The sequence below is a fragment of the Mustela putorius genome, unplaced genomic scaffold, assembly GCF_011764305.1.
Source record: "Mustela putorius furo isolate JIRA1106 unplaced genomic scaffold, ASM1176430v1.1 tig00003834_pilon_pilon_pilon, whole genome shotgun sequence".
Lineage (NCBI taxonomy): Eukaryota > Metazoa > Chordata > Mammalia > Carnivora > Mustelidae > Mustela > Mustela putorius.
The window spans coordinates 101501355-101527663 of NW_025421987.1; the positions used below are offsets into that span (position 1 = coordinate 101501355).

The 26309-nt window shown below is 48.5% G+C and overlaps 1 protein-coding gene across 1 annotated transcript in view; it reads right to left on the reverse strand.

The window, feature by feature from the left end:
• CLSTN2 (calsyntenin 2) overlaps positions 1-26309 on the reverse strand; it is a 630232-nt gene that overhangs the window by 121706 nt on the left and 482217 nt on the right. Inside the window, exon 5 of the mRNA XM_045088847.1 lies at positions 19823-19972. Coding sequence (XP_044944782.1) covers positions 19823-19972 — 150 coding nt within the window. The remainder of the gene's footprint in view (positions 1-19822; positions 19973-26309) is intronic.

The following is a 26309-nucleotide window of genomic DNA, read 5'->3' on the forward strand; positions in this document are numbered from 1 at the left end:
ACTCATCCTCATTTCCTGGAGGTAAGATAGCAAGATGGGTAAAGGTATGACCTCTAAACTCAGTGTGCCTGAGTTCAAATCCCACCCCTACTACTTCCTACATAACTTTGGGCAAATCATTTACCCTCTCTGAGCCTCAGTTTCTTCTTATGTAGAAGTGTTGTCTACCACCCAGGATTTGGGGGGAGGGATTATATGCAGACCCGCTTTAGCACCAAACACAAGGGTCATGTTCAATAGATATAGTACAGTTAACTTATCATTTATTCAAGAGCACTTATTACAGGAAACAAAGGATATATAAGCATTAAGCACCCACAAGGGGCTAGCACTTAACATTCTATTCTTTTGTTTGATCCTCCCAGCGACCCAGTGATTATTATCTTAATTGTGCAGGTGGCAATGCCATGGTTGACAGTTGGTGTGACTTGCCCAGGGCCATGCAGCTCTTTTACCATAGCTCTGCCACGATTCTGAGGATTTGCTGGGATGGAGAACAAGTGTAATTTTTACAGATTCATTTTGAATGTTTAGTTTATACTGATATATACATATATACACAGATACATATATGTATGTGTATATATATATATATATGCATATGCATATACATATAAATAGTACAGAAGCTGGCTTGGGATGTGGGTTCTGGACTAAATGGTCTGCGTTGGCAAAGCAAATGGGTAAGTTGTTTCTCATCTTTGTATTGCTAGGAATTGGCTAACCCTGGGTGAGTCCCTTCAGGGTCAGCAAGACCCCAGTTGTCTAAATAGCAGAATACAGAATGAATGAATAAATAAATAAATAAATATCTCACCTCCTCTAAATGTGGGTCATGTGACCTCTGCAAATCTGAGCCAGTCATCGCTGAGCCTTTACTGCCGCACCTGTAGAGCTGAGTTAGAGATACCTCCTCACGGGCTTGTCAGGAGAGTTTAAGGCGAAGGGCCCAACATGGCACACTTCGTGTTGAAGGCTCACGACAAGAATGTCCCGCCCCCTGGCTCACAAGCTTCCCAGACTTCTCTGAGCTATCCTGCTTGGAAACAAAATCTTTCCAGTGTAAAAAGGTCCTGAAGACTAGTTTATGAAGCATGGTTCAATTGTTTACTTAAGTGAAGAGAAAGGAAGCAGCCCCCTTTTGTTTTGATAAATCAGGCTAAATTATCTCATAAGTATTCCTGGAAAAGTGAACAGTGAATGCCTTTAGGAATTACACTCCTTCTTCATGGGTTAAGGATTTAGAAACATGGTAATTCTATTATAACTCCTGCTAAATTTGGGGAACACATGTTTTCTTATCAGGAGAATATTAACCACTTGGAACTCCCCTATTAGATACCTGGAGGTGGAAAAAAGCAAATCTGAGACTTCTGGGAACCACAGGCTTTGGGAATTCTTATAATCCAAGACATTCAGAATTGTTCCACTTCTGTACTCAGAAGCGACACCAAAGGATGAAAACGAAAGACGCAGGTGTGTCAAAACATGCTTCACTCCTTAACTGTGCGTGCTCACCGGCCTCCAGCTCTTCCTGGTCCCAGCTGAAGGAGCATCAGGTTTTCCAGGAAATCTCTGGATTCATATAAGGTGAGTGGGGATGCTGGAGAGTGGGAGGGGAGGAAGGGGTTTCCCCTGCACAGGATAGGCTGGCGCAGACAGCTAACATTCTAGCCAGTCTCTGCAGGTGTCAGCCATCTGGCATCTTTCAAGAATTCCTCCAAGAGGGGGGTGACTTTGATTTGGGTGATAAGGGATTTTATTTCCTGCTGGGAGAAGGTGGGAAGTTACTTTTTCTCAGCAGTGAGCACTTTTATCTCCATGGCCATCCTGTGTATCTGAATTGGGGGTGAGTTAGGAGGTAGAGAGGGGCTGGAGAGGTAAGTAGAGGTCAGATGATGGAGGCTAGGTAAGAGTGGGTTTCACCTTACAGGTAGTGAGGAGTCATCAATGAGCGTTTAGTGAGGACATAAAGTATCCAGATTCTGGTTTTAAAAGGTCATTTGGCAGCTGGATTAGGTCTGGTGTTCATTTTCAGAACATTAGAAGACTCCTGATCATCAATTCATGCAGAGTGCCCCCTATGACAGGGTCACACCATGGGGAATTAACTTCAACTCAGTTCCATTCAATTTAATGAAATGCAAGAGATTTAACTCTGCAGCTGGACAGACTCAGGTCTGAACCCTGATCCTGCCACTTCTTGGCTGTGTAGCCTTGCATAAGTCACTGAACTTCTCTGAGCCTCATTTTGCATCTGTAGAATAAGGAGACCCCCCTGCAGAGTTGCTTTGGGACTAGGAGAAAAGGTGTGAAAAGCACCAGGAACAGAGAGCTACTCTTATAACTACTATTATTCTTCTTGTATCATTCTTACCATTTTCAGATGCCAGGTCTTTACTGAGCATCTACTAAGTGCCAGGCAGTGCCCTAGCCATGGGAGACAGAGAAGTAGGACTCATAACCCCTAACTGGAAGGAGCTCACAGTGAAGGGAGTAGCAGCCACAGACAGCAGCCAGTTTCTAAGCAGTCAGAGGAACAAAGAACAAGCCTCAGGGGATAGAGATGTAAATTATATCACTAGGGCGATCCAAGGAGGCTTCCTGGAGGAAGTGACCTGGGTATTTGTTTTAATATAGATTTCATTTATTTAAGTCTGGCAAGGCCAACAGATCAGGATGCTGTTGCCATTGAACAGATCGTTGGTTATACTCACAGATCCCAAGGAGAGGGGATATGCTACGCCAGCCAGGCACACGGAGAGAAGCGCTGCAGTCAGTCCGGAGGCAGAGAGGGGAAAATGAGACTTTATTGTGGGGCAAGAGACTTTATTGAGGGGCAAGAGACTTTATTGTGCTTTCCATGGGAAAGAACAGGCAAACCATGGTAACCCAGTTTTGGATGGCCACAAATGCTAGTTTGTATAATTTCAGCGGCCTCTGGTATATAGGGGCTGTCCCTTGTTGCCTGGTACCTGGCCCCAGGGTCGTTAGGGCAGATGGAGGTTGGCACAGGGCAGGAGAGCCCAGTAAAGAAGGTGGTTGGGGGTGCGGGTTCTGGATTGGTTGGTCTGCATTTGAAAAGCTAAAAGGTAAGTTGTTTCTTATCTTTGATTTGCTGGGAATTGGTTAACCCTGAGGTGAGCCCCTCCAGTGTAAGCAAGGCCCCATTTATCTAAACATCAGAATACAGACAATAAAAGGCATGGTTAACACAGTACTGGAAATGGAGGGAAATGCCAGAAGGCACAATGGAACCCCAGAATGTCTCCCTCAAAGCCTTGGGGCTGCCTAAGGGAGTGGGTGGGTGGGGAGGCTATTGGGATGGGAAAGGACAGGAAGAGCATCTCCCACCTCAATCTTTAACTCAGCAGTCTGGCATGACTCAGGAAGTGTAGACCTATGTGAGGCTGGGGGTGGCCTCCAGGGGGGGCCTGGTGCCAGACGGGCCAGAACGGAACTTTGGGACAGACTGAGGACCAAGCTGGGTGGGGGATCTTCTGTAGCATAGGTAATAAAGCAAAAAGGGTGACAAAAGCTGGCTTCCACGGCTCACCTTCTGTCCCCTTGCCCCACATGGCTCCTGGGGTGAGTTCTTCAGTGTCCATGCCCGAATTTGGGTAGGGCCATGATGACACTTAGATGACAGAGCACTAGACCCCTGATTTCAGACCCCTCTCTGTTTACCAGTTACTGCACCTTGGGTGGGATACTCTCTGCACCTCGATTTCCTCATCTGTAAAATTGGGGGGCGGGGAATAACACCTACATCTCACGGGATGTTGTGAAGATTGAGACCATACAAGTGGTAGAGCCAGGACTCGCTCTGCGCCCACCTGACTCCAAAGTCAAGCCCCAGAAAGCATTCCCTGCTTGTCTGAATTCTTTTTCTTTTCACATTTCCTCAACTGCTGCTTCGGGTCTTTAACTGTGAGGTGGGACATTCAGCTGGAAGGAGACAGGAGGTGGTGAGGAGTCAGGGAGGTTGGGCATCCAATCCCGGCTCCAAGACCAGCTTCACGCTCAGAAGGGCCTCATACTTGCTTTTCTGCTCTGCCGTCCCTGCCATAAAATTCTTAGTAATTTTAAAACAAGAGGCCTTCCATTTTCATTTTGAACCGGGACCCACAAATTATGTAGCTGGTCCTGCTTTGGTAACCTTGGTTCTGTTCCTTAACCTTTTAGAGCCTCAGGTTTCTACATCAGCAGAATGGGGCTAATTATTAACCACCTAAAAGGAGGAACTCGGGCCTGGGCTCAGACTCATGTGTGCATCCTGGCTCTCCCACTCGGTGCCCCGTACCATGGCCAGCCACTTCCTTCTCCACACGAGCAGGCAGCACTGGCGACATGCACACACGCTGGGGCTATTCTCACCTATCTCAGAGTCGTGGAGAGGATTTCTATCAGACAATAAATGCAAACCACTTAGCCCCGTGCCCCACGTGTAATAGGCCCATACACAATTTAACAGGGATTAAATGATGTGGCTTTCTTCCTCCAATTAAAAATAGTTACACACAGGCCCAATTTAAAAAGAAGCAAAGCCGCAAACTCTCTGAACTCAATTACAAATACAAGGAATCCTTTCTTCTCCTTCATCGCTGACCCCTTCCTGTTTACTATATTTTAGTTTCACAAAGTCAGAGCATTTTATTACATTTTTAATTCTTCCTAAAAAGAGAGATCTTAATTACCTACAAAGGAGAGCAAGGGAGGAGCAGCTCCGACACCCGCCCCCCCAATATCACAGCTTAAGCCTCAAGGCCTGGGGGCACCCTTCATGTCCTTCCCTTGGCTGGTTCTCCTCTGCCTCCAGGCCTCAACTCACACATGCCTTTGTCAAGGAGGCCTTCTGGGCCACACCTGGATGACCAGCACCCTGCTTCCATCCCCATCCCCTGTCCTCCCCGTACTGGAGCATAACTTGTACAGCACCGTGCAGCGCCTGGCCCATAGGAGGTGCTCAGTAAAAAGTGAGTGATTAAGTGCATGGAAACCAGCTCCCCCAGCACACACATGCACTCCAATGCTGGCTGTCAGGGGCAAGGAAGGTGCTCATCTGGACCCAGGGAACTTTTGCTGCTGTCCACGCAGGACGGCCCATCTAGCCCCCAGCCAGCTTCCAAACAACAGCTTGCCAGGCATTAAAATGGGAACAATTCAGGACATACCAAGTGTGCGCGCACGTGCGTGTGTGTTTGCAAGTGTGTGCAGCCATACACCTGTGTGTGTTTGTGTGTGTGTGTGTATGTGTGCGCGTGCGTGCAAGGGTGTGCAGCCACACACCCCAGCCTGAATCTGAGTGTCTGCGGCGAGTGTATGTGATGGTGAAACTGCACTTACCCATGGCTCCAATTCTGGAAAACCTCATGTATCTTCAACACTTTTGTTACCTCCCTCACTCCTGAGGCATCCCAATAAATGCCTGCGGAAACAACTGGAAATCCACCCTCCGCTTAGATCTGCCCATGAAGCTCTCTGGTTCCATGACGGCAGAGGGTCTCTCATTTTGTCTCTGATCCACAAGGGTCTCATTGGCCTGAGAATGCCCTTACACCTGACCCTGGGGTGATCGCAGGGCCACGCACACAGGCAGACACATAAAAACAAGCCTTATTCTGGGAGCGCCTGGCAAACTGCACATGGCTGCCGGTGACAGACTGAGGCTATGGTCAGCCCCCTTTGCCACCTGTCACCGTCAGCCAGCAGAGCTGACGCCATCAGCAAGGACCACAGGAGGATGGCTTGCCGAGGAGACCACACTGGAAAGATGATCCAAACCATTTCAGGTTGTGTGCCTGGTAAGGGCAAAGCCTTGCTGCCAGAACAGTGTGACTCACTGGGGCCTACAGACCAGTTCAGTCCCCAAGGGGTGTCCCCAGGGTCAGCAATGAGGTCAGTAGGGAAATGGACAGTAAGCATTTAGAGACTTGGATTATCATGTGGCAGAGGGAGTTTATATGTGTTGACTCTAACAAAAATAAGCATTTTGGTTTTTATTTGAAACCTCTTTTCTGTTTATTTCATTTTCCCAGAAATTTGTTTCTATTATATTTTTACAAAATTATGGTCTATGACTGATTGAGGAAAAACTGGTCTGGCACCACAGAAGATTTAAGAAGCATGGTCCTAGGTAATACCCAGTCATCATGATAGCCTAAAACTTAACTTCCATAGGCTTCAAATCTAAAAGGCACTGCAACATTTTACCCTCCACACACAATGGGCCAGTAAGGCCTCTTGCTTCTGAATTTTAGATGGCTCCCAAGACTGATGTCTCTCCACTCTAGTTTAAGGCTATCATCCCTTCTCACCTGGTCCAACCACTATGACAACTTCCTGTCTCACCTCTCTTTGGCCTTCTAATCTATACTGGTCACCACTGCCCAACTGTAATACATCCAGTTCCTCTTCAAGGGAGTCCTCCACGATTGCCCCAGCCCAGACCACATTCTTTCCTCCCCAATTCACGGGCTTTGCAATGTATATCATCTATGGGGGGAATCACACTGTGTCCCCTAATTATTGTCTGTAGATGGGAGCAGGGTTAGGGTTGACCTCAGGATAATCACTAGAAAAACTTCTATAGACCCTAATTGCTGGGCCCCACCTTGGGAAATTCCCAGTGGAAGGTTTTGAGGGCAAAGGCCTGGAATCTGTCATTTTAACTAACCCCCCAGATGATCAGGATGCACAGACAGACTTGGAAGACATTACCCCAAACAATAGTGAGCACTGAACGGCCATCCCTTCTCCTACTGCATTCATGGCTCCCAGCAGTTAGAGCAGGATTAAGAAAGGATGTCTTCCCCCCACTGCAGGGGGCCCAGGAGGAGACCTGTGTGCTGCCCAGAACCGGACCCGCAGGCCAGGACTTCATACCAAGTGAATTCAGAACAAGCTGTTTTCATTACCTTCTGTAGGCCAAAGCAGGGTTCCAGTCCCAGAAGAATGACACGGAGGACCCGGGGCTCTGCGTGGAAAGAGAACCACTTCCCACTGCCTGCGTTAGATTATTGCTTCTGACCACGGCCTCCTCCCAGAAGTGGGGATTATGCCCGGGCCCCACTGATTTGGGGTTTAGCCATGTGACTGGCTTTGACCAATAGAATCAACCAGTCATTTATTTCTCAATTGTTTTTGTCTCACACTCTCTATCCCCCATCCCCAATGGAGGTTCCACAAGAGCAGGGTCTGTGTCTGTGTCGTTAGTTTTAAAATCTCTGGTGCATGGGCGCCTAGGTGGCTCCAAGGGTTAAGCCCCTGCCTTCGGCCCAGGTCATGATCTCAGCTCATGTTCTGGGATCAAGCCCTGCATCGGGCTCTCTGCTCAGCGGGGAGCCGGCTTCCCCCCTCTCTCTCTCTGCCTGCCTCTCTGCCTACTTATGATTTCTCTCTCTGTCAAATAAATAAATAAAATCTTAAAAAAAAAATAAATCTCTGGTGCCTGGTGCAGTGTCTGGAATGTGGTAGGTTCTCACTGATTATATGGGAAATGAACAACAAGGATGTCCTGAGAGAGGTGCCTGCCCAGGTTCTGGGCCTCAGCAGATTCCCTTGGCCCTCCTGATCTGGTCAGACTTGCTCCTTGTTGAGTTCCTTGCGGGTTCTCTTGCTAGCTCTAGCCTCTCCCGACTGAGAATGCGGTTGCCACCTGCTGCTGTCAGGTTTGGCTTTGCTCTGGTGCAGCTCCTCCAAGGTCCTTGGATCCACACACAGTCTTTGGGCTCCGCTCTGCACCTGTGCCTGGTGCAAGCCCTTGGATGCCATGGCCCCCCATGCCGCTAGACCCAGCCCATCCACATGCTGTGAGGGGACCCATACTCTTCTGTGTGTCTCTCTGATACCCGTGTGAGTGCCTCAGTTCCTCAACAAGCCTCTGAGCTGGCTGGTGTCGGGCATCACCTCTTTAAAGTCCTGTGTTCCCCCTTCCTCTGGCTCCAAGCTCCGTGGGGCTGCTGGGGGAGCCACTGATGCTGCCATCATGGTGAACCATGTCGAGCTCAGAATCCAGGACTCCCATCCAAAGCTTGGCTGCCACTTTCTCCCCAACCCCCTCCTCTCCAAAGATCCTCCACTCCCCAGCTTCTCAGTTCCCAGACAGAAACACAGTAGGCAGAACTGATGCTGGGAAGGTGCAGAAACCAGGCAATTGAAGAGCTGCTTTTCTGAAAGATAATTCTCCCTGGGGGGAAATCATTAACTCCATCGACCAGGGTACTTTCTCTTGGATTGATAGAAACTCTTCTCTCTTATGTCTAATAAACATGAGCATTTTCCAGGCAATTTTCTTATCTCGGGACAAATGTATTATTGGTGCAAGACGGAGTAGCTATTCTTCAAGAATCTTTACCTTTATGGCTTTGAAAAGCATTTGCAAGGCAAGAGTGTGGTTTTTCATGCACACACTTCCCCTCTCTTTGTAAAGGTGTCCTACGTATACTTTTTATTCTCCAGTAATACAGATCTCTTTAATCTACAGATCGGTTGTCCACGGTTGCAACATTTTTCTTCATTTTTTAAATAAAAGGACTACGACTCTAGGTGATATTCCAGTCCTGCAGAACTTTGCAATTCTCTGAACGGCATTCTAAAATTGAAACCAAATTATCATCTCTTCAGAAGATATGATACAAGTCGGCAGAGTCAGTCAAACACACAGGAAGCCTGAGAGAGCGTGTGGGTGAAGGTGGTGGAGGGTCGCTCACTCTGCAGGGGGCCACACAAGCCATCACCCATGATCGGGCTTGGCAGAATGCATGTCAGGCCAAGAAATGTCCACGTATCTTAGCCCAGGTGATAGACTCCTGAGAAAGTGACTCAAATTGCAAAGACTTTTGCAGAAAGATATTTACCAGTGCACAGAAAAAGAAAAATGGAGCCAAGCTAAAATCAATCATGCGGCTCCAGGCAAGCTCACGTGATCTTCCATGAGGGAATAGTATGCAGGCTGGCTGCTCTCACCCAGAGATGCAGGGTCTCGGGCCAGAGAAAGACACAGACACTGTGAGATGCACAGTGGCTTCTGGCCTACAGCAAATGCCTGCTCCTGAAACACAGCAAACCAGACAACCTACTTGTCTTACACTGTGGCTGAGAATAAGGTCACATTTTCCTCTAAATACTGACCTCCTCTACCCACCAAGTTATCAGAATGAGCCCTCCTCGGAGCATGCTAGTGTCTAGAGGTCCCAGACAAGTTCCTCATACTGGTCTATGGTCTGATCGTGCACCTGCAGGCCCCCCAAGCCTCCCTGAATGTCCCAATCTGCTCACACTCACTTGCTCATGCCTGCTGCTCCCATGCTCTACCTGACCAGTGGACACCAGCCTCCGGGCTCAGGGCACCACCTACAGATGCTTGAAGGTATCTCGGCCACAGGGCCAAGGCTGGCTGGGCCCCCGAGAGAGATGAGAAGAAAGGAGCCTCAGAGGGGAGGCCAGGTGAACTCTGGTTGTTATGCTCACAGCCTTAAAGAATCTCTCTGGAAAGTTCTGTCTACTTCATCCACTGTCTGCCCTGGAAATCTCACTTTTGTCATGAAAACAAGCAACAAAATCAACACTAGCTCATATCTCTGCTCAATTTTCTCCAAATCCTTTTGTGTGACTGAAATCCTTGTCTCCTGTCAGCCATAAAGCAAGAGATGCTGAGCAGAGCAGGGACTATAAACAGGTTCCTGAAAGGTGCAGCCTTTAAAGGTGCAAGATCCCCTGGGGATACTCCTCCCTGCTTCTCCCCATTACTGCCTCCTTCCCCATAGCCCAGTGCACCTGGAAAATCGTATTGACGCCTCAAATCTCAGCCTCATGACACCACCTTTGAGAAGACTTCCTGAAGCACTGGGCTCCCCTGCTCTCTACTTTCATTGCCCTGGGCCCCCTGGCCACTGCTCTGACTTCCCTGTATTGGAATGATCTATTCATGATCTGTTCACCTGCTTGCCCTCACCGCACCACACCAGCTTATGGTCTCCAAGGACTCATCAACCACTTGGTACAGAGTTGGCCCTGAGCAAAGTTCCCTGAGTTCAGTGGAAGCTTTGATAACTTCTCTGCTGTGCCAGGACCACAACTGGCCCTCGGCATGGTTAGACAGAGTCAGTGTTCCAAGCCCCTGTGATGGCATCCGAAGGGATATGATAGGCATGTTGTCAGTCTACCAAGTCCCATGAGAAGTGGTTGTGGGGAGAGGGGGACACGACTCTGTCCACTTCAGAGGTGAGGACAAGTGTGGCAAGGAGAGAGCGGCAGCCTGCCATGGCTCACGTGTATCGCTAGCACACCAGTGTCTGGACGGCAGGATGTGATGATATTGGTGTCTAGGCTGGCTAGGACTGTCCTCCCACTCAGTGACACAGACAGCAGGAAGAAATGGGTTCAGTGCTGGGAGCTGAGCTTCTCACATGTGTTATCAGTCCGCATGGCACCCACCTGAGGAGGACAGGTAACTGAGGCGAAGTTGTCAAAAGAACTCTCCAAGGTCACACAGTCAGAAAATGGCACCCAAGGCTGGCCTGACTCCTAAACCCACTTTAGTGGCTTCTATTCCTTCTCTCCTGGCATCCCCCTCACAGGTACCGTAGAGCCATTCCTCATGCCCAGACCAATTCTACCTTGTGGTGACCCTCTGAGATAGGTACGAGAGTCCCATTTTGCAGCTGCCGCATCTGAAGGTTCACAGAGGTTAAATGGCTTGCCTTCAGGTCCCTGAGCCAAGATGGGGTAGAAGGTACATTTGAACTCGGCTCTTTCTGGCTTCAGAGCCACCCTTCTGAAGTCCGGCCCCTTGTGACTCCCTGCAAGGAGAAATTCTAGTAGGCTGCAAATATTTGAAAGAACGATCAGTGGAAGAGGCTGATTGTGTGTGGCTCTGGGGCAGACCTGGGTCTACAGAGAGAGGGGACTGAGCATGGGTTCTGAGTCAGAAAACCCAACACATGCATGGTTCCCCCTCTCAGCATCTGTGTGTCCTCAGGGAAGCCCATATGCTTTGGGGTTCTTAAGGGGTCATCTAAGAAGGCCGAGAGAGGGCCTTGCTATTCTGAATGAAGGTGGGTCTCTGAGATGGGCTCATGTGACAAGAGTGCTACCTCCCCCATCTCCAACTCCACAAGTCACAGTCCTCTCTCAAGGCTGCCCTGATGTCCAATCGCACATTTTCCTTACAACATCAAGGACAGGCTCTCCCTATAAAGTATGTCTTGAAATAGCTTGCATTGATATCAAAAGGTGGCCAGTACTCTCCTTTGCTTTGAACCACATTGTAGGTGAAGGAGCAGGAGCTCTGTGTCTGCAGACGGAGAGGCCTGGGGTGGTTGTGGGTCCAGGAGGTAACTAGCTATGTGATGAGCATCTTAACTCCAATGCTCTCATCTGCCAAATGGGAAAATAATCAGCTTTGGGGGGATGGTGAGCAGTAAAGGAGCAAGTACAGGCATTACCATTAGACAGGGTTTGGCAAAGAGTAAATGCTTATATCCTGGTAACTGTTCATCTGACTGAGCTCTGTTTGGATGAGAGCAGTCTGCCTGCATCCCCCTCTCCCTTGGAGCTGAGATGATTGGCCCCAGAAACCTTCAAGGCCCATTTCCACTCATGCTCACATAGAGCCCAGGTGGGCCAGTTGGAAACAGGCTCAAGCAGGCACACTTTTGTCTAGCATGTCTTTGAGCACATTAAGACATCACAGAATCAGGGGCACCTGGGTGGCTCAGTGGGTTAAAGCCTCTGCCTTCGGCTCAGGTCATGATCCCAGGGTCCTGGGATCGAGCCCCCCATCAGGCTCTCTGTTCAGCAGGGAGCCTGCTTCCCCTTCTCTCTCTGTCTGCCTCTCTGCCTACTTGTGATCTCTGTCAAATAAATAAATTAAAAAAAAAAAAAGACGTCATGGAATCAGTAAACCAGCATCCTGTACAGAAACCATTTGTTGCAACTTAGTGATCGGCTGTGTCAGTGATGTCAAAACAGATTGTTATTCCTGGAGGAGTGCCCCTGAAGGCCCTCTGCCAGGAGTTCGGATGCTTGCCTGGCAGATCTGAGCAAACCCAGGAGCAGCTAGCCTGGGGTCACATGCCCGGAGTTAGTGGAATTTGGCTTCAGTGATGGCTTTTCCAATTATCTGGGGAGAAAGTACTCTATTGTGACTTTTAAAAAATCAGAATAAAGGGAACTAAAAAGAGCTGCTGTTCCTTGGGCCTCTGCGCAGGTGGGTCATGAGCACGGCCTTCCCAGGCAGCCTTGTGTCTGGTCCTCAGAAGGCTTTATTTTGTTTCTATGTGGAGATGCTGAACTAGGCAGAAGTGACTTTCCCAAGGATGGAGCATAGCTCAGAGCCCAGGAGGGCCCGAGGCCTGTGTGCCCAGCCCCCAGACGGTGCTCTTCCCACACACCCCACCCCACTGTCTCCCTCTGGTACAATCTAAAGCTCTAAAATCAAGAGCACTATGCTCAAACCACATAGTCTTACCCAACTGTACGAATTTCAGCGTGTGTGTGTGTGTGTGCGCACATGCATGTGTGTAAGCATTTATAGGATGGTACCTATTTTACTAATTTTAATCCTAACATTGTTTGCATGGTAACCTAAATTTTGTAAAGTACTTCCAAGCATAGGACCACTTTTGGCTTCCTTACCATCCTACAAAATGATTAGGCCAAGGGTTATGCTTCTCAATTTATTTATTTGACAGAGAGGAGAGAGCACAAGCAGGGGGAGCGGCAGGCAGAGGGAGAGGGAGAAGCCGACCCCTGCTATGCAGGGAGCCAGACACAGGACTCCATCCCAGGACCCCAGGATCATGACCTGAGCCGAAGGCAGGTGTTTAACCAACTGAGCCACCCAGGCACCCCTGGTTGCTTCTCTTCTGAATGGTCTCCCTTTTAGAGCTGGTTACATGCCCCTTTGGAAATTCCCAACCTGCTTGTTCTACCCTTCCTCCTGACACCTCAGTGTTCCCTGGGATAGGCTGATACAAACTCGAATTCTATCTCTGCCATTTATCAGGTGTGAGATACTGAACAAGTCACTCAAGCTGTTACCCTAAGTTTCCCCCATCTTTAAAATGGGCTAGAATTGTTTATCTCACAGGGCTATTCCTGTCCTCCATGCAGTGAACCTTATTTTCAACTCTCATATTCCTTTGCCTCCTTCTAAATTTGTCTATTTGGTGTTTCAGTCTTTCTAGGCTGTCCAGGATACTCCAGTAAATTACTTCCCACTAAGGTGTCAATGGATGATAATAGCTTCACACAGGTGTCAGCAAGCTTTCTCTGGAGAGGGCCAGAAAGTAAATATGGAGGCTTGGAGGGCCATCTGGTCTCTGTCGAAACTGCTCAGCTCTGTTGTTATAGTGCAAGAACAGCAATGAAAGAATATGTAAATGGAGGAGTGTGGCAATATGCCAATAAAACTTTATTTATGGGCACTAAAATTTACATTTCATGTGATTTTCATGTGGCCTAAAATATTATTCGTCTTTTGATTTTTTCCAACCATTTAAGATGCACAAATCATTTTTTAGCCCACAGTAGTACAAAAACAGGTGGTCAGCTAGATTTGGCTTGTGGGCTCTACTTTGCTGACCACTGGGTTCAGAGGAATTCGTACAAGAAGCATGTGCATTTTAAGGGGGGAATTATCCTTTAGAACAAAACATCTGGTAACCTAATGGTGGAATCTCAGACCCACAGGCAGTACAGTGAGGGACAGAACTGAGGGGAAGGAGCCATCCTTTCTCCTGTCATTCTGACAATGGCCTTGTGCATCGACTTGCACTAAGGGTAATGCCATTATGTGATCCTCAGATGGACACAGCTTGACCTGCGGGGCCTTGCCTGTCTAAGCAAATCTGGGTACCTTCAAAATCAATGCCTTCCTTTTTTTTTTTTTCCTTTTAAAGATTTAGTTACTCATTTATTTGAGAAAGAGACAGAGAGCATGCACAAGCAGGGGAGCAGCAGGCAGAAGGAGAGGGAGAAGCAGCAGGGTGCTGGACGTGGGGCTCGATTTAGGACCTGAGCTGAAGGCAGATGCTTACCTGACTGAGCCACCCAGGTGCCCATCAATGCCTTTCATATAGTAAAGCCTACTCCAGCTCTTCAGTGTACTTGCCCAATAACACATCTAATTTTGGAAGGGACAGGGTGAAGCCAGCTGACCCCTGGGACCTGGAAATTTTTTCCTCTTGGCAGGGTGGTGGGCAAGTGGACAGCTATCGAGGGGACAGGGACATCTACTTGATGAAGCTTAGCAGCAATCTTTTCTACCTCAGACATGCTTGGCTGCCAGCCTTGTCCCCTTGCCTGTGGCGTCTCAGGGGATTTGCCTGAAAAATCTAACTTCCCTTGTTGTCTAGCACTTCGAATTGGCTTTTGAATAAATACATGACTTTAGATACTCTTCCAGAAGTGTTCCAAGATTAATCATCCTTCATCCTTTTCACTAGTCTCCCTGCCCCAGTCTCTGTATCTTAGCCACCATCTGTGTGGCTGGCCAAGGAGTCCTTCTTCCCAAGAACCCCCTCACCACACAGGGTTGTGAAAGCGTCTGTGCTCCCCAGTGCCCTTGAGGTAGCACAGGAGGCCCTTCCTCCGTGACCTGGTTCCCATAAGCCCAACCAGACTTCTCTCCCATGTCCCAGCCATACCATGTTCTTTCCCACCTTCCTGACATCTGTTCCCTAGTCTGGAATAATCTTCTCTGTGCTCAAACTATTATCCTTCAATATTTGGCCCAGGCACATCTCCCCAGGGCCCCACCATCGTTAAGCAGCTCTCCTCCATGCCCCCAAAGCCTCCTCCAGCAGAGCTTTCATGCATTGTCCGCATCTCCTTCCATACTATGAGCCCTCATAGGTCATGTCTGCCTGTGCACCCCCAGCTGTAAGCACACAGCAGGACTCGGGAAAGGGTGAGCGAATTCACTCAGCAACGACTCCCGCCATGTGGCATGTGTGTCAACTCCTGCTATCTCACAATGCAAATAACTAAGGGAGAATTAATCTCCCCCAGCAGCTTTCCTGCTGCTGTCCTTTCCACACAAAAGTCCTAGACACTCTAGGTGTTCAGTAAATATTTTCTGAGTGACCTTCTTGTTCAACGTGAAGGCCATGGACCAGCAGCATCCTGAGGCGCCCCAGACTGCTGATGTCAGATCTGTGTTTTACCCCAGTGTCCAGGCGCTACGGGGCCCATTCTGCCCTATTTGATACGGCCCCTCCTCCCTGACCAAAGCCTCATTGTGGGATCCCGGAAACACTGAGACTGTCTGAGGCACCTGGAGAATTCTTCAAGCCCACGGAATAGGTGCTGGGAGAAGGGCCATTAACTGCTGTGGGCTTTTCCTCAGTGAGGAGGGGGGCAAGCAGAGATAGGGTCCCGTGGAGGCGGAGTCTGCAAACCCAATCTGACCTGGGGGCTCTGGATCCAGAACATTGACATGCCTGGTCAACAACATGTCTGGCAGAGAAATGGGGACGGGCCACTCCGGCAGTTGGCAGTGGCTCTCTCCAGAGTGAAACTGTTTCCATAAAGGGACATGAAATACTGAACTCCACGTCCCTACTGATGGAAGCAGATAACAGAACCGGAATCTGATGTGCAATAATAAAAGGGAAAATACACGGAGTCAGTGTTCTGACAACAATGTTTTCAGCTTGCCACATAGGAAGAGAGGAGCTATGGGATGATGAAGGACAATAAAAGAAGGCATAAAGAGGGGGTGTGTTTCTCAACATAACATAACATATAAACAAACACACAAAACCCGTATCAGCAACCAAATTACAAATGATTTCTGTGGCCCCTAAAAGGAGGGATCCGCTGGGTCAGCTCTCCCTGGATCAGTTGCCATCCTGCTGGCCTCTGGTGGCACTACACCCTCTCTGGGGCTCTGATCCCTGAACAGGTGCGGATTCTTCCCAAAGTCCCCAGCCCCTACATAGGCCCAGGCTCGAGCACATATAACTGCTTGGCAAGAGGGAAACAGATATCACGAAGACTACAGATATCTGGCAGAGGAGGCAGGGCACAGGCCAGCCTTGGCATGTAGCCTTACGGCAGGTTCACCTTTTTCCTGCTTTCCAATAGAATCTTCTATCATCATAGTAAGCTGCTAGAGGAATACCATGAATTGTCAAAGCTCAGGACAAAACACAGAGATTTCATTCTCCCTTCTACTCACAAAGGTCTAGAGGGTACTGTCTTCTCTGGGCAGCTGAGAATAGGAGTGACATTCCCTTGGGCAAAACTCCACAACCCCTGTGCTGTGAGTTGACCCCTACCACCTGTTCAAACTTGCAATTTCAGAATACAGCAGAGAGAACCGAACTCATATCATTTTTGGGAAGACAAGGCCCAGCCATAGAAAAAGACGGAGAGTGGAAAATCCTAGCCCAAGGAGACAATGTCTTGGCTGAGGTCTGAAGGGGAGATGGCCACAGAGCCAGGGTCCGTGATGTCCTTGTGCACAGTTGAGTAAGGCCAGCAGCATGCTGGGAAAGCTGCAAACTCTTCCCCCCACACCCCTGCTCTGGAAGGGATTGCTGTGATGGGAAACAGGGCCATGCCCTGGGGCACCTCAGGAGTCTGGGAGCAGTCTGTCGTCAGCGTGGGAAGGCAGGGGAAGCTCCAGCTGTGAGCAGGGTCCCTTCTTCCTCCAGGACGGCTCCTGGGAGCCACTGAGGGCCGCAGGGGCTGATGATGCTGACTGGGAGAGCTCCCCGGGGAAAGGACACTCTTGATCTTGAGCATGATGGATTGCTCGCACTGCGCTGCAATCCCCTCCTGCCTGGAGGGAAATGACTAGGAACAGGTACAAGAATTTGAAGTTCCAAACTGTGTTTGCTTGGTGGCTCTTGTCGTTTGCGGGAAATCAGCTCAGGGAGGAGTCTCTGTTCCAGGCACATACCTGTCGACCCCTTACTCATGGCTGAGTCTTATGGGCTGGAACAGTGGCATCTCCTGACCCTGGCATTCAAATTATTGACCGCCAGCCCTCCCCTAACTCTGGCCTCTCCAGCCTTGCTCCTCGTTCCCCACGGTCCTGACCATCTCTGCAAACCAGACTGGCTTCCTTATACTCCTTCATACAGTGTAGGCTTCACCCTGCACCCACTTCAAGAAGAGCCTGCCCTTCCCCCGAGGGATCTGACAACCTCTCTGGGGGAGGAGCGGCCTGCTTCATCTGTGCTTAGAAAGGAAAACCAGCAAAACATGACACACTCCAGCTGGGAGAGGAGATTGGATGAGAGACACACACTAGGGGCCAGGGGTGGTTTACTTTTCTGTGGAGAAAGGCACACTTCAGGCTATGAGGCTGCAGCCCTGACCTGGGGTAGAAGAGAGGACAGGCCCCAAGATGGGTGAGCTGGAGAGGAGGGCTGCCCACGGGCAGGAATAAAATGGGTCCACTTACTGGAAGGAGAGGACCATTCTCTGGCTCTGGGGGCTGAGACAGAACTTGCAGGAAGGCAGTGTGAGCCCTGCTATGTGTATCAGAGAACCTGGATGACTTGCCTACGTCTGAGAGCCTGCTGGGATGAAGGTGGGGAGAGAGACCTAACGGCTTCCATAGGGCCCATGCTGGAGGGAGAGGCACGGTGCAGAATCCCATGTCAGCTTCTGCCGCCAAAGCCTGCCACACTAGGCAGGGAAAGCCCCATGGAGTAGGTGATTCTGATGTTACACGTGCTTGAATGGTGTGATCTGACACAGTGAACGGATACCGGGAGTTGCTGCTCCCCTCTCTCTTCCTTCCACAGAAAAGCACACTTTTCACCATTCATTCATCCATCCAGCTCCTGCCAACCACCCACATGGTGCCCGGCCCTGTGCTGGGCACTGGAGCCACAGCAGACAGGCACGACCTTCGCCTCCAGGAGCGCACTGTCAGGCCACAGATAGCACCATGTCCCAGAGGGTTAGGTGCCCCACACAGGCTGCACACACACAACTCCATGTCATTAACATGATTTTTTTTGCTCACATTTAACAGGGAAGCGAGTACAAATTCTGTTAGGAAACTGCATTTAAATATAGGTACAAAAATGTAATCCCAACTCTGTAGGTGTCTCATTTATCAAAGACAAAACATTGGGATCTTTCTCCAGATATAGCTTAGTGTTTTACTTTCCTCACTGAAAAATCCCATTATGAGCATGTGCCCTGCTTAGAAGGCTTTTATATTCTTTCCAGGCTTTCTTTTCAAAAGCTAGACTTTTGCTGGCTTAGTCCTTATAAGTTAAAATAAAACAAGCTGAGTACTTCTTTCCTCTAACAGCTTTTCACTCAGGCATTCATTCATTCAAAGTCTATCTCTTGAGAACCAATCACTGGGGTCGGATATGTGCTAAGCCGGAGAAATTCAGCTGTGAACAAGAGAGACAGAGTCCTGCCCTCAGGTTCCATAGGGTTTAGAGAATTATACCAACCAGAGACCAGGCTCCCCAGGCTGGTGCCACATAGTTCCCCACTCAGGCTTGTTCCTTTTTCTCTGTCTCTTGCTTGATCCTGAATAGGCATTTCAAAGAGGGCTCTATATTTTTTCTTCATGTCTCATCTGTTTTACCTGTGACTCCTCGACTGGGCATTTCATCTCCTCCACTTTGTTCAAAGGCAAACATCTCTGGCTCTTTTCAGAGGTGAGTTTAATTATTGCCTCCCATTTTTCTAGTTGAAAGATTAAGGGCGATAACGTGGTTCAGGGGAGGGGCCCTTGGAGAACCACCTTCTGAGGAGAGTGACCCCAGGTGGGTCCTCAGGTGTCCTTGCTTTGTGCCCCCAGAACCAATGCATGACTCACGGGCAGCCATTCCAAGTCTGATGGTGACCTATGGTAGTATCCTGGCATCAGTCTGTCTGAGAGAAATTCAGATGCTGAACTTGGCTAATGATGCCCTCTTTAGTGCAGTTTAAGAATGAAATATATATAGAGAAAGAAAAACGGGGAGACCATAACAGGGGCCTGAAGCTTCAAGACACAAAGCCACAAAATGGAGACTCCACGAAACGTCCTAAGTTTTAAGTGGGCGGCAGTCACACAGGAAGCCGAAACAGCAAGGGCTGAGCCACCAAAACAGGGGCAGAGGTACCTCCAGCCTTCCTGCCTGACCACTGGGATATTCACCCCACTGTGAGAGCTATCATTATTCCATAAACCATCCAGTTCTCTGCAAGATCCCTCTGCGCAGCTGGCCTCATCTTCTTATTTCCCTTAGGTCAGTGCCACATCTCTGTCACCTTGGGGGGTCCCGAGCAACTTCTCTGTCTTTGCACACCAAAATATATATACCATGACAAAAATCCACCTCCCTCCAAGACCACAGCTTCTCCATTTCCAGAACCAGCATTTGAGAAACTCCTTCATCAAAGGCTGGGTTCAGGGACCCTAGCCTCTGCTTGTCACCTTTGGTGCTGGCCCAGAGAACAGGACAACCTGCCCCAGGTCCGGAGTGATGTTGCAAACCTGAGGCATACTAGCTAGACTCATTCCCTTAGATAAAGTGAAGAGGCTTGCTGGCACTTTCTCCTGAGCACTGAGCGATAATTACTATTGATTCCAAAGTGTCATGAGATTTTAGAAAGGGCGCACTGGACAAATGGGGCACGTGACCATGGACGAGTGCCCTCGGACGTTCTCAGCTGTAAAATGAGGGTAATACATCCCCTAGGAGTTGTAAGAATCAACAGCAGATTCTTGCAGCAGAGTGACCACACTTAAAGAAAGTCCTCTAGTATACGTTGTGATAATAGGTCTAGTATCTTCCACACACCCAGTCAAGCTGCCCTCACTCAATGGGATAGACAAGAGAGGGCCCACCTTGCCAGCCAGGCTTGCAAACTGGCTTCACATCCACCTGCACCAGCGTGTCCTGAGCAGCGGGTTTCTGTCCACAGTCATAGGCCGTCACCAGGATCTCATACTGGTGTTGCTTGTCGTAGCTCAGCTTCTCAGTATTTCTGATGTTGCCTGAGAACACAGGGGTATGCTGCAGATCAAGTCAACCACACTGCAGTTCTTTTACTTTTTACTTAACTTCCATTTATTTAACATCTACCGTATTATTCATTTTAGGGGGAGAATTTAGTGCAGCTCTGTAAAATTCCCTCTTTACTCCTCTAACCTTCGTTAGAATGGAATAACCCCTTTCCTCACCTTCTTGTACAAACAAGGGTGAATAGGGGGCATGGCTTTTCACATGTGGCCTGCTTGTTGGCGTCTGATTCCAGGAGCCGCTGGCTGGAGCCACCCAGCCGTGGGACCGGACTACTAGAGAATTCCAAGCACACAGCTGTGTTTGTTAGCCGTGTGTTGTCAGAAAACTCCCTCCTAAAGTGTGCCCGTGTCCCCGATGATGTAGGGCACCAAGCCTCATCCGCTATGAAATCTCTGGGAAAAAGATGGGATTCAGAAATATCCCGACACGTATTTTTCAACATCTGGGCTTGTCGCCAGGAATGTGCACTGCCTCTTCTCACATTATTTTGCTACCAAATGGGAAGTAAAATCAATAAGAAAACATGTGACCTCTCTTCTGAAAGCTACACAGAATAACAGATTCCTTGCCCTGGTGGCAAAGACATTTTTCTTCTCCAAGAGAGACCAAACCATTTTTCTGGGCCACTTGTGAGTTCTTGTGGGTTGATGCTATCTATAATTCAGAAATAAATATTTGATAATTAATGAGTGAAATTCTGATTGGACTACTTCTGCTGAAATACAGTTTCCGTTCCAAGGCACAAATAAAGGCCTCATGGGCCTTGAATACTTCTCGGGTTTTGATACCAAGAGAGTGAAGTCTTCCTTTGCGGGAATAATTTCATTCTTGCTTTTCTTCTGATAGCAGAGCTGACAGCAAATTACAACTCCAATGTTATCATTATCCTTCAGCAGAAGTGAAATTAAGAAAATGGAAACTTAAAAGCAAACAAACCAACACGCTAATAAGCAAACATGGAATGGCTGACTCAGGTATATTTTTACATTTCATCAAAACTAAGGGAAAACTCCCTGATGAGCTTGCTTTCTTCCCTTTCGACGGCTATCTATGGCTCGTGTAAACGGAAGCAACAGAGACTAAGGCAAGAAAGCCTGGGGAATTATCAAAGTCACGTCATGTTTTACAGATCGGAAGAGTTGACGCACCGATCACCCAGCACTAGTGAAATGGTCCTTGGTGCCAAGGCCCTGGACTTGCAGGAGCCAGGCCTTTGAAGGCAGGGTAGAGATCTACAAAGCTGCCCCAGACTTAGGAGCATTTGTTCCACTGCCTGTTCCAGACTGTTTCTAAAAGCGTAATAGCAGCCTCCAATTTGAAGTAAAATTTCATTCAACAAAGCCAGTCAAAAATCTCCAAATGAAAATGGGTTTGATGTACTTTTGGCCCCATGCCTAGTGTTCAGAATCACTCCCTACCCTGCCGCCCCCACGAGCTCAGGTCTCAGTTCAGGGCACCCCCAGGGCTGGAGCAGCTCAGTTCTGGGTTGGTAACGTTCCCTGTGGGTTCTGTTAGCAAACAAGTTTGTGGGAACTGTCCTCACAGGGGAGGGATTCTTGCAGGTAGAAATGCTGCAATAGAACCCCAGGAACATCAAATTGAATTTTGAACACAGAGTTTTAACTTTCCTTTTCTTTAAAGGTAAACAGCTCTCAAAAGATTGCCCTTTCGAAAGAGGAAGGCTCAGGGCTTGCCGGCCATGTGACATTAAGCAGACCAAACACTACTGACCATGGTAGAAAAATAAACCCACAGGCCAGCCAGCCATGGCCCCGTGTGCAGCAGCGGCGCCCCCTGGCAAGTCCTAGCGAGACTGCCTGAGAAACGAACGTGACTCGCCATCACCACCGGCTTCATGAGTGCGAGAATGGCTTTCACTGCCTGTAATTTGAAGCCTTGGTCAAATATATGTGTCTAATCATGTGACCAATGATTGTGCCGGGCAGAGGCCTATTCAGACAAGACACACATTTAAAAATGTTTGGAAGTTCAAAAAGCCACCCATTTTGCTTCTGTTACACCTGTATTATTTCCCCCACATTTGAATGATTTCTATTAGTAATGCCTTCTTAGGAGACCTGAGGCCACAGTTAGCGCAGGTGAAGAGGGGTTTCTTGACCTGTTTCTCTGGTCCAGATGAACCTGTGGAAGCTAGCTCTCCAGAACAATCAGTACCTATCTTGGATATTAGTGAGTGTATATTATTTTATTTTAATTTTTTTAAAGATTTCATTTATTTATTTGACAAAAAGAGAGAGAGAGAGAGCGAGAGAGCGAGAGAGCATAAGCAGGGGGAACAGCAGAGGGAGAAGGAGAAGGAGGCTCCTCACTCAGCAGGGAGCCTGATGCAGGACTAGATCCCAGGACTCGGGGTTCATGACCTGAGCCAAAGGCAGAGGCAGAGGCTTATGACTGAGCCACCCAGGCTCCCCATTAGTGAGGGTATTTTAAAACTGAGGCAGGGTAGAAGGACAGTGAGACCAGCATGCTGACCTGTACCCTCTTTCCAGTGGAATTTAACTTGGAATAAAATTAACCACTTTGGAAAATTGTACAGGCTAGTCACTTTGCAATTTGCTCATGCCTTTTGGGGATGCGATTCCACATATAGAAAACTGATTCCAGGAAAATAATAAAAATTGCAGATACAGGTGCAAGTATGTTCATCTAAGTGTTATTTCTTACAGTTAAAATTAATACGGAAACTGGATGCTTGCTAGTAAGGGAAGAACCATGGAAGGAGTCTCTGCATCAGATAGGATGTTTTTAGCTCTAAAAGCAGTAATTATGAAGCATTCTTAAGGGTGAAAAAAATCCATACGATTGAACGTTACATGAAAAAGGGAGAATAAAGAAAAACAAGGGAAGCATGGCCCTACTTTTGTTATAAAACTTCACAGAAAAAGTCGCATTGCAACATCAATCACGGCTATCTTTGATGGGATTACAGCTGATTTATTTCCTTCTTCCCATGCTTCTCCTTTCCAAATTTCCTACAAAGGGCATGTGTTCCTTTTCTATTCAGATGGAACAGAAATGTTTTCATTTACTTTAAAATAAGCAGACTCTGGGGTGCATTTTGCCCAGAGGCAGCAGAGTCCCATGACTCACCAGGGCAGCCTCCTGCCCGAGAGAGGCTGTCCTGGGACCCCACAGGTGCTGGAAAAGAAGATACGTCTGCTAAGGGGTGGCCGGGTGTTCCTGAGACCCCTGCTGCTCCCTCTGGTCATCCCTGAACCTGGCTGAGGGCTCTGGTAGTGCCGACACTCTGGGGGGTGCCTTGCTGGCAGTGCAACCATCCTTTCACACAGCCATTGGTACTTAGCGTGCTGGTTAATTAATTAACTAACTAATTAATTAATTAATGATTGATTAATTTTATTATGTTATGTTAGTATGGTATTTAGTTCCCATTTTACTGACGAGGATCTGAGGCAGGGTTAAGTAGCTTGTCAAAGATCTCTCTCTCTTTCTCTCTCTCTCTCTCTCTCTCTCTCTCTCTCACACACACACACACACACACACACACACACACACACACAAGTAATGGATGTAAGATTCAGATGCAACTTTGTGGCTTTGAACTTAAAAACTGTAGCCTTGGGGCGCCTGGGTGGTTCAGTGGGTTAAGCCTCTGCCTTGGGCTTAGGTCATGATCCCAGGGTCCTGGGAGGGAGCCCTGCATCTGGCTCTCTGCACAGCAGGGAGTCTGCTCCCCACCCCCCTCTTCTGCCTGCCTCTCTGCCTACTTGCAATCTCTGTCTGTCAAATAGATAAATAAAATCTTTAAGAAAAAAATGTAGCCTTGCATTCCTGTCAAGCATCACTGCGAAGTCTGGTGACAGTATCACTGGTGGAAAGGCATCAGAGCCAACGCTCGGGGATCTGGGCTCCAGTCCCGCTCTGCCATTGGGGTTAGAGGTGCTGTTAGGCAAGCACTCCATACTTTAGGACTCAGGTTTTTTCATCCATTCAACGAGACTGAGGATCTAGGCCCTGCTGACCTCCTAGAGACCAGCCAAGCGCCAGGAGAGGATGGTCGGGAAGCCATCTGAAGAGAGTCCAGAACTTCCTGAGAGGGAGCGGGTGTCACCAACGCAGTCACCTGCTCATGTTTCAGCCTGGAAGTCCATGGGGAGTGAATGACCTTCATGTCCCAATCACCCGGGTAAACATCTGGTGACCGCTGCACCATGAAAGGAGTGTTCCCTCCCTGCCAGGGACGTTGCAAGCATCATCCCCTGGCACCGCTTCCCTGAGACCTCACAATGCCACAAGGAACCAGGGCAGTTTCTGCCGTGATTTCACAGGGGAAGAATTCAAGCAGAGGGAGGCCGATAACCTCTGGTAGGAAGAGGTTGAGTTTTGGGTTAAGACAGGTCAGGCTGAATCTAGGTTTACCCTCTCTACTGCCCTGCTTCCTGTCTTCCTCCACAAATAAAGAGCCTGGGCAATTGAAGGGGCCAGGAACTATCTACCTGCAGTCATGAGGCTTCAGTGAGGGAACCCCAAACTCAGTAGCACTTTCTCTGATGTGCAGGCAAATAATGTCTTCAAGGAGTCCAGAAGGTCGCTGGGATAAATGATGGATCAGGGCCAGTTGAGAAGCTCATTAGAATGGGAGCAGCCGTTTCTGCATCTGCCCCCAGCTCCTGCCTTCATTACTTGGAGAACCGCTTTTGTAAACCTTGCTTTCGGGGGGCCCACACTCCCTGGGAGTGCCCACTCTACTCTTCATCTTATGTTGTAACTAGTGTTGGAGGCAGAGACTTGGCAAAGGACCATTACTCACTTTTAATGAGACAGCTAGGGAAATAAATTGGCATATGTTAGCGAAATGGCTCATCAAGGTGAGTAATTATCTTCATGACTGGGGCAGTTGACTCTCAGATGAAAGGATTTGCATCTCATCTCTCATTGGGCTGTGACTCTCCGGAACCAAGGCAGGAGGTCAAGTGGAGCTTGGCCACTCATCACAGAGACCTGCCCTTGTCTAGTCTTACTCTTCACCAAGGACTCATCACTCTCCAAATTCCAAAGCCTTTTGTGGACGAGGACCACACAGGTGGTCCGTGGGGAAAAGAAAAAGACAAACGAGTTGTTTTGTGTTTTACGGAGTGGCGCGTGCATGTGTTTGTGCAAGGATGTGTGTGTGCATGCATGCGTGTGTGTATGTGATGTGTGTGAGACATGTCTGTGTGGTGGGGACAAGCCAGCCACATCATAGGGCCCATAGGAAAAGCTATCAGGAAGCAGTTCTGACGGGTTCTACTAATTGAAATCACCTACTTCTTCATCCCGAACCAATTTTTAATGTCCCGTATCTTCTCCTGTACCTTCTTGGTCATGGACGCACTGATCCTGTGATCCACACAGTGGGTCTCCCACAATGTCCAGGTCTGTAACTGTCATTTCCACATGTTTTATCATTTTGCAAAGAAACTGTCCTATGACCATTTTGTCTGTTTTATGAATGTTGCTTTCATTGTCCGAGGCCGATCATAAACCACTGGAGGCCGGGGATGAGGGTGTCTCCTTGGCTTCCATCCCCTCTGGAACCTGCTGCACTTCTCAGGAAGCAGAAGACCAGGTCACAGGATAAGTTTCTTCCTGGTCTTGACGTCAAGGAGAACTGGGAGCACCGACCAGTGTAAGCAGGTAATGGATGGTCTACTTCTCCCTGGGCGTTGGCTACCCAGAGGCCCCAAGCGAACCTTCTGGTTCCCCCTGGCTCACGGCAGGTGTTCTGCATCCCCTCACCTGCAAGCCTCCCTGATTTTTATTTGTTATTTTGACTTTCTTCCCATGGCAGGGTAAGCTTCATGTGGGCAGATCCATGTCTGTTTTGAGTTCCACTCTGCCTCCACTCCAGTTCCCAGCACTGTGCCAGGACTTGGGCAATATTTACAGATGCTTTTCAATAGTATACTTGGCAAGTAATTATCATTTCATTAACATGGAATTATTGAGAATTGCATTGAAAGTGGGCTGAGTTGATTGAGCCTCTGGCTGGGGTGTTTGTACTACAAGATTCTTATTAATGGTGATGGGGAAACACAAGTGGCTTTATAGGACTGTTTTCAGTTCAGTAAGTTCAGGCTGGGATTGGGGTTTGATGGGAGGCTTCATTCATTCTTCATTCTCACTATGGAAGAAATTCCCAAAGGACATTGGCAAGCTCATTTCAGAGTCCTCAATGAACCTAAGATTAGAAGGTGTTTCCAGAAATCTCCACCTTCTGTTTTAGCTTTTTTTTTTTTTTTTTTGGTCTAAGAGCAAGAAACCAACGACAGGGGTTGGAGGTGGTGT